Consider the following 8,377-nt stretch of genomic DNA (forward strand, 5'->3'; position numbering starts at 1 on the left):
TAAGATTAGTCCCTAGTCCTCTCTCCACTGTGGGCTAAAACCTGGTGTCTAAGATTAGTCCCTAGTCCTCTCTCCACTGTGGGCTAAAACCTGGTGCCTAAGCTTAGTCCCTAGTTCTCTCTCCACTGTGGGCTAAACCTGGTGCCTAAGATTAGTCCCTAGTCCCTAGTCCTCTCTCCACTGTGTTAGCTTTTCGGAGAACTCTGGCCCCTCAACAAGCCCCATCCAGGGGCTGTGGGCTAATGATCATATATACCAGGCATTCAGGTCATGAACACTTGGATTCATTCTAACCCCCCCCCACCCCTTCCCCCCCTCCCAGGACCCGTCTCTGAACCACAAGGCCTACAGAGAAGCCTTCAAGAGGATGAAGCCCCCCAAGATCCCCTTCATGCCCCTCCTCCTGAAGGACATCACCTTCATCCACGAGGGGAACAAGACCTTCCACGACAACCTGGTCAACTTCGAGAAACTGGTGAGTTTGGGGACATGTCTGGGGTGTGTGCGTGTGTGTGCGTGTGTGTGTGTGCGTGTGCGTGCGTGCGTGCGTGCGTGCGTGCGTGCGTGTGTGTGTGCACGCGCGAACCTGGTCAGCTTTGAGAAGCTGGTGAGTCTAGTGACGTGTGTGTGTGCGTGTGCGTGTTCCTGTGTGTGTGTGTGTGTGTGTGTGTGTGTGTGTGTGTGTGTGTGCGTGCGTGTGTGTGAACCTGGTGAGTCTAAATGAGTGCCTTTATGTTGATGATGTTAATGACAAGGTCTGAGGATAAGAAGTGTGTGTAATAGTTTGTTACCGTGGTGACTGACTCTCCCCCCCCCCTCCCACCCCCCCCACCCTCAGCACATGATTGCAGACACGGTGCGTCTGATTCGCCACTGCCAAAGCGACCAACCAGGTGAGTTTCACACCTGAACCAGGTGTGTTAGTGCTGGTTCAGAACAGATATGTACAGCGCGGGGAGTTTTTTGGGGGGCTCATATTGATATTTTGGGGGGGGGGGGGGGAGTGTGCCCTGCTGTGCTCTTGACAAGAAGGAAGAGAGTGAAGGAAAGGAGAAGAGAGGAAGCAAGGAGAGGAAGCAAGCAGGAACGGCCCTATTGAGATTCAGCCCTGCTATTTGAATAATCTCTCCTGTGAATAGAGAGTGATGACACAGGGAGGTGGAGAGAGTGCTGTCTCCCTGGTCCCTCTCTTTCTCTGATGCTGCAGTGTTCTGCTGTGCTCCTCTGCCCACTCTCCTGACTCTGACGCCCCCTGCTGGTGTGAAGAGGCAGGGCAGCCTCCTGCACACTGAACTTGATTCACCTGCCTAGTTTGCATACACTGTTTCCAAGCAACCGATTTCAGGGACTGTTCTTCTACCTCCTACAGACTCCCTATAGAACCACTGTCTCGAGCTTATGTGCTTTTATATTCTCCTGTGTGTGTGTGTGTGTGTGTGTGTGTGTGTGTGTGTGTGTGTGTGTGTGTGTGTGTGTGTGTGTGTGTGTGTGTGTGTGTGTCTGTGTGTGTGTGTGTCTGTGTGTGTGTGTGTGTTGATATAATCATTTGTGTCTATATGACGTGTGTGTGTTTGTTTCTCCATCTCCTAGGTAACGAGGTTGCCGGTAGCGACAGTGTGGAGGTGAGGGCGAGCGTTCACAACCTGCACATCATCGACAATCAACAGACACTCTTCGAGCTCTCGCACAAACTGGAGCCACGCGCCTGAACACACACACACACACACACACACACCGCCAAAATACAGCCCAGCACTGAGTCTGTGTGTGTGTGTGAGAGGGGGTAGAGAGATGTCATGTACAGCAAGAAGAACACAGACCTCTCCCAAAAAACACTATGTTACCAAACACATGACACACACACACACACACACACACACACACACACACACACACACACACAGAACCACAAAACACACACTTTCTGCACTGAACTGAAGATGCGGTGCCATGTGCTCCTCCTACCACAAGAGGGAGCCAATCACAGAGCTGCTGACCTACCACAACAAGACTTCCTGTCCATCAGGATCTGGGTTTATAAAGGCTTTATAACAGCTCCTCTGGGGGGTATAAAGGCTTTATAACAGCTCCTCTTTAGTTATAAAGGCTTTATAACAGCTCCTCTAAAGTTAGAAAGGCTTTCATAAGCTGCTTATACACTCTCTCCAAAAGGTGTACAGTGACTGAACTGATAGAGGGAGATCTGCCAAACTCTCTCTGGAGAGAGGAGGAGAGGAGAGAGGGAAGAGAAGAGAGGAGGAGAGGAGCTGACCTCGTTTGTACAGTGTGAATGTCGTCCTGTTTACCGTGAAAGTCGATTTCTTTTTCTTCTCTCCCTGTATTTACGTGTGTGTTCCGCAGGTGGAATGGACACTGTTCAGCTTCAGTTGTAGATGTGTTGGGTTAGCGTAACCGCTCTGGAGTTAACATACAACTCTCAATATATAACCATAGAGAACTCTACATATAGAACTATATACAACACCATGGAACAGCCCTGGAGGACCCAGGGCGTGTTCAGAAAAGGGAAATGTTCAGGTCCGTTGATATTCAATCCCAGTTCTGGAGAGCCGCTGCAGTGGGTCCCGGTTTTGGTCCACAGCCAAGTGGTGACACTATCACACCTGACTGAAGTAATCAACTCATCTTCAAAACCTTGACGAGTTGAATCAGGTGTGTTCGTGCTGAGCTGGAGCAAAAAAGCCTGACGTGCTGGCGCTCTCTCCGGGGCCGAGAGTGAGTGTCACCGGTCCAGATCACCGGAGGCTGTTGGAGGGCTCACCGTAATGATAAGGAATGGTTTCCACGCATTACAGTGAGCCCGTCCTCCGATTTCTACCTCCGCCGGCCTCCCCTGCTGCAGATAGATATGTAACTGTACAGAAAGGGCCACTGCTCTGTGCTTGACCTTGTGTGTAAGGGTCATAGTGACGTGTATAATGTACAATGCTCCGATTTGGCTCTTAAAGCAACACTGGACCTAAGACCATTTCCTGGTTGCCATTTCAGCGTCCTGATTGGTTGTTCTCCTTGTCGTAGACCCCCCCCCCCGACCCCCCCGCCCCTTCCTGACCAAAACAACACTTGCACTCACATCTCCTCTCTCTGTTTTATGACTGTGTAATATATAGATGTTAGGTTTATATCAGAGAAGGCTGGCGGGGGTAGAAATCGGAGGACGGGGCTCATTGTCATGAATGGAACGGAATGAGGAATGTCTGATACCGCTGATACCGTTCCTCATTCCATCCCATGTGCTACAATGAGCCCCGTCCTCCGATTTCTACCTCCGCCAGCCTCCCCTGGTTTATATATATGCGTGCCATGCAAGCCACTGGTGAACCATTTCTCTATGTAAGGTAAGGTGCCAAATAGTAGGAGGGTGATGTTGCACAGAGGTGGAGCAGGTAGAATGTTCCTCTAACCTCTGATTCAGGGTCAGTGTGTGTTCCAGAGCCCTAATGGTAAGGGTTAGGATAGGGGGAGGGGATCTGATCTGAGATCTGTGGTTAGAGGTAACTTCTACCTCAAGCTGTAGACAGCCGTTCTGTTGCAGCCGTGGTTGTTCTCAGTGGCCACGCCTTTTACACACGTTCGCGTCTCACACATTTCTCTGATCGGTGGTGTGGTGTGTTTCACACACACACACACACACACACACACACACACACACACGTCTCACACACACACACACACACACGTCTCACACACACACACACACACGTACACGTCTCATGTATCACACACTCACACACACAGACACACACACGTCTCACATGTCTCACACACACACACACACACAGTCACTCTCTCACACACACACACACACACACACACACACACTGCTTTTCACATGTTTGCATAGCACCCTCCTCAGCTTCAGCTGACGTTTTACCTAGAAATATCCCAGTGACTGATTTCTGAGTAGAGCAATGATACCGTGTGTAACACCAGTCTCCGGGGGTTGCTATGGAAACACAGGGAATTCTTTATTTATTTATTTTTTAAAACCCAAAGGAGGGGAGACAGATGTGTCGGAATGAAACGAGCCAAACACTGCTGTGAGAGGATTTCATACCACAGCACAGATGTCTTTCATTACTGTACAAGAGGTTGTTACTACACAGTAATAACACATGAATAGAGAGGTTATTGCATTCCTGTCTCGTTATGATATTTCTGACTGAAGGGACTGCCCTGCTCAGGGAGGGTCCTGTTGTGAATGCCTGTTTTGGATGCCTGTTACAAAGATTTCACTTCACAAAGCAGCCAGGATGGACCACGGTTAGCCTCACGAGTCACTCCGGTGCTTCATTTCTGTTGCAACTGTGATGGCCGCCGGGCCAAAAGTGTTTTCTGAGGGAAAAAAAATGTTCAGGTCTGTGATGAGTCATATAGCGAGATATACTGGTCCTGGGTCGGTTGTGTTCACACTAAACCTGCCACATCTGGGTCAAATACATCATTTTTCAAATACTTGAGTGTGTTTGAGATGTGCTCGGCGAACCTTGGGAGTGTGAACTTCTGGGACTCGTTAGTTCTGTTCCATTGTACCACCAGGCAAACTAAACCAAGCACCGCTTAAGTATTTGAGAGTGTTTGACGTGTGTGTGTTTGACCCGGGTCAGGAACCTGCACAGGTGTATACATTCCAGGGGAATCTGGTGGAAGTAGAAATCGGAGGACCTGGGTAATGCATGGAATGGAATGAGGAATGGTATCAATTATTACACGTGTTTGATACCATTTCTTATCCCGTTCCATGCACTACAATGAGCCCGTCCTCTGTTTTCTACCTCCACCAGCCTCCCCTGATACATTCCTGTCCCCTTTTCCCAAAGGAGCAGGACATTAGTGCTACTTGTTATTTATTGTAACATTTTGTTTATTTATGTTTTTGTTGATGGGACATAATGTCTCAGAGCTACGTGCCATGTGTGACCCCAGCCATGTGGAGATTGTCCAGGACAATGTTGTTGAACTGTGTAAAATATTATGGTTTGTTGTTTGAGCTGCAAGGCTGGAATGTATAAATGTATGTGTCGTTTCCCTTTCTGACCGCTAGAGGTCAGTATAGGAGAGAGGGACTCAAGGTGGACTCGATGATTGTTACTGTCCTGTGATGTCAAAATGAGGGGGGAAAAAAAGACGAATGGAAAAGGGGGAAGTGGGGTTGTTGTGTTTTTATAGCCATTGTCATGACGATGTAAAGTTCTGTTTTAAAGGATGTTGTTGAATCATTTTGCATGACGTGACGAAAACCAACCCCACACACGATCACAGAGGACACTCCGACTTTGTAATACTACTGTAATGATCATGTTGACTTGTACATATGCATATATATGTTTGAGATGTTATTATTTATCTGTTTAAACGAAAAAAAAGAGAGAAAGACCAAGCAATACGTTTTCCTCCTGTGTCCTCCCCGAACTTCATGACTGCTGAAGCCGCCACTCGTTTTTTCTAAATAAGACGCGTTTTACTATGTCAAAGTTTTACTGAAATGAATAAATCATAGGTTTATGTGATATTAACCACTGTGTTGTTGCTCTCTGATTCTTCTATTTGTTTGATAAAATATTAATAACGGGGGACCTCTTTGTTGAGTGCTGTAGTGTGCTGTAAACATGTATATTGTAATAGTGTTTAATATTTTATGGATTTCTTCTATTTTTGCTCTCATGGCTGTTCCATAGCGTGCTAGTATTTCGCTAGCTCAATTGCCTGTTTGAATAACGTAAGTTGTATATTTATATAGGCTACTTTATACGTGGCTATGTAAATATATTGTTTCTCTCAAGCATTCTCCTAATTGTAGAGGAGGAACTGGGACCCAGTCTTAATGTCATCATGTGATTCTCTTCCTCCTCAAACCCCTCAGCACTGGAGGACTGCCAAAGGGGGAGTGTGGGAGAAGAAGGGAAGGCCGAGGAGAGATGGAGGAAGAGAGTGAGAGAGAGGGGGGGAGGGAAGAAAAAGGGAAGCTGGGAGATACGGGGGAGGCATTGGGGTGGAGAATGATTTGGGAAGCGAGGTGATGTGAGGAGGCGCAGGGGGGGAGATGTGAGGAGGCGCAGAGGGGGAGATAGGAGGAGCCGCAGGGGAGAGGCGGAGGAGGTGGGGAGGTTTTGGGAGAAGAGGAGATGAAGGGGGAGGTATAGATTGGGGGTGGCATTGGAGTAGGGGGAGGGTAAGCCGGTGGAGGCTATAATTGCTTTGCTTGTGTGTGTGTGTGGGGGGGATTATTTCCTGCACCTGCAGTGTCATGTGTTTGGCTTCAAAAGGCATCCAAACTATCAGGCCTGTTCTGTTCCAGACGAGAACATTTCAGAGAGAAATGTATTTACTCTTATTCACAAAGGTAGCCTGTACAGTATCCAACATGCTTCTACTCACATTCTCTCAGCAATCTCTCAGACAGTCTGAGAGACTCAATGATTATAGTGTTGGTTACAGCCAGTCAAAGCCATTATGAACCACTGACCTCAGTGGAGGTAGGAGTCAGAGGATGAGTCAGGCTCATTGTAATGCATGGGATGGAATCAGGAATGGCATAAAATGCGTGATCATTACAGTAGTATTACAAAGTCACGGTGTCCATTCCTCATTCCATTCCATGCATTACAACGAGCCCCGGCCCGTCCTCCGATTTCTACCTCCACCAGCCTCCCCTGACTGACCTCTCTGGGACACCTGTCCTACAATAACAAGATCCTTTTTATCTCCACAGAAACAGCTGAGGTGGAATTTGTTTTCGCTTCCATCATGCAGAGTAAAGCTCTAAATGCACTGAAAGCAATGGAGACAAGACAAAATTATACAGTAATATACAACCCGTATCTACAGTGAGCAGGCCTACGCTACAGTGCACGGTTCAGTGAGACGTTCAACACAGACAGCTGGAACCTACAGTACATTAGCACGAGTGCTTCCTCTTTCATTGATGAACATCCATTAGACTCTCCCACTTCAAAATGAGACCAACGGAAAGGCTTTTCGCGCAAACTGTGTGACAGAAAATGTCAACCGTGGGCTGGAAGAAAGGGAGGAGAAGGAGGAGACGGAGGAGAAGGACGAAAACACACAAAAGCGCAAACAGCTGTTTCTCATTTTCGCCTCTTTTTTCCCTTGGCACGAGCGGTGACAGCACAGCACAGCGCAGCGCAGCACTCGCCGCCTTGCCTCGCTGCGCGCCGGTGGCGCCCGGCGGGAGGTTCGTGCCACCCTGTGATTTGCTTTATCGCACGGCGCCTTTATAAAAACCGTATCATTTCGCTGTCACCGGGATGAGTCTTTAGCTCAGCGGGCTAATGACGGCTGTAGGAGAGCGAGGGGCATGAGGAGGGAGGAGTGACGGGGGGAAGCACACCCGTTACCGTGGGGAGTGAGTGAGTGGGTGGGTGGGTGGGGGGGGGGGGCATTCCGCGTGCGTCTCTAGATGCAGGTGCTGTTGTCGCGCCGCTGACAATGTGCGAGGAAGGTGGCAATTGAGCAGAAAATGAGGAGGAAAACGGACAGGCGGAAAGACGGGTATTATTTCACTCGCGGAAGACGACGCAGACCTCGCAGCCCACTCATCTCCAGGCAATCATGGGTTTGTTTATGCCCGCGGTGGCTGTCAGGGAATGCATGTGGCTCGAGGGGAGGGGGTGTGGTGGGGTGGGGGGGGAGACGGTATTCTGTGAAATTGAGGATTATCCGAAACTTTGAAATCAATCTCTTCATGCATCCAAATTCCAAAACAAAAAACAAATCTGCTGGCACTCTTTTCCACTCCGTACGGCGTCATCTCTCGTTTTATATTCTCCTAGCCTGAGGCCTACGTCGTTTAGCAGACGCGTGTATAGCCTTAGTCTATGAAATCATCATCATCAATCAATGTTACCGTGTAAGTGTTAGCTACTTTATAGTGCCCTTTGTTCTCGTCACGTTCAATAAGGGAACAGTCCTTATCTGTTATTTTACATTCACATTTTGTTTCCGATAAGGATACAAGTTGACCTATTGTTGTTGAAGGCAGACGGTAGTTACATTGTAACAAGCCTACATAAAATTCCCGGGGCAGCAAAGTCTGCCACGCCCACACGCTGTTTTTCCCGCGAAACCGGAGGACGGTGGAGCTCGGACTGTTCCATTCTGACTCGAGGGGGCGGAGGTGAAAGCCCGTGTCCGGACACGGACGGAATAGTCGATATATTCCTCGTACGACTCACGTCCCTTTTTTTGCGAACGTCGTCTCAAGCGTTGTTTACACCATTAGAATATATCTAAGTCACACGACAATGTTTTTAAGCCGAACTACAGACGTATACGAAAGTCATAAACACGGACGACACCCCTTCCTTTTGAGTTATGAACATGAAATCGCCGTGTT

General features: G+C 48.5%; 1 protein-coding gene across 2 annotated transcripts in view; it reads left to right on the plus strand.

Moving 5' to 3' along the window:
* Positions 1-5,531, plus strand: part of rapgef5a (Rap guanine nucleotide exchange factor (GEF) 5a) — a 42,074-nt gene extending 36,543 nt beyond the window's left edge. The window contains exons 23-26 of one of the 2 annotated variants that reach the window (XR_014554622.1): positions 323-475; positions 839-893; positions 1,591-2,606; positions 2,665-5,531. Coding sequence is in view for 1 of the 2 variants with exons in the window: in XM_083685212.1 (XP_083541338.1) it covers positions 323-475; positions 839-893; positions 1,591-1,709 (327 nt within the window). In the remaining variant the exon portion in view is untranslated. Of the gene's footprint in view, positions 1-322; positions 476-838; positions 894-1,590 lie in introns of both variants that reach the window. The other variant, XM_083685212.1, reaches the window with a different exon arrangement.
* Positions 5,532-8,377: the final 2,846 nt, after the last annotated feature.

The sequence above is a fragment of the Argentina silus genome, assembly GCF_951799395.1.
Source record: "Argentina silus genome assembly, chromosome: 14".
Taxonomy (NCBI): Eukaryota; Metazoa; Chordata; class Actinopteri; order Argentiniformes; family Argentinidae; genus Argentina; species Argentina silus.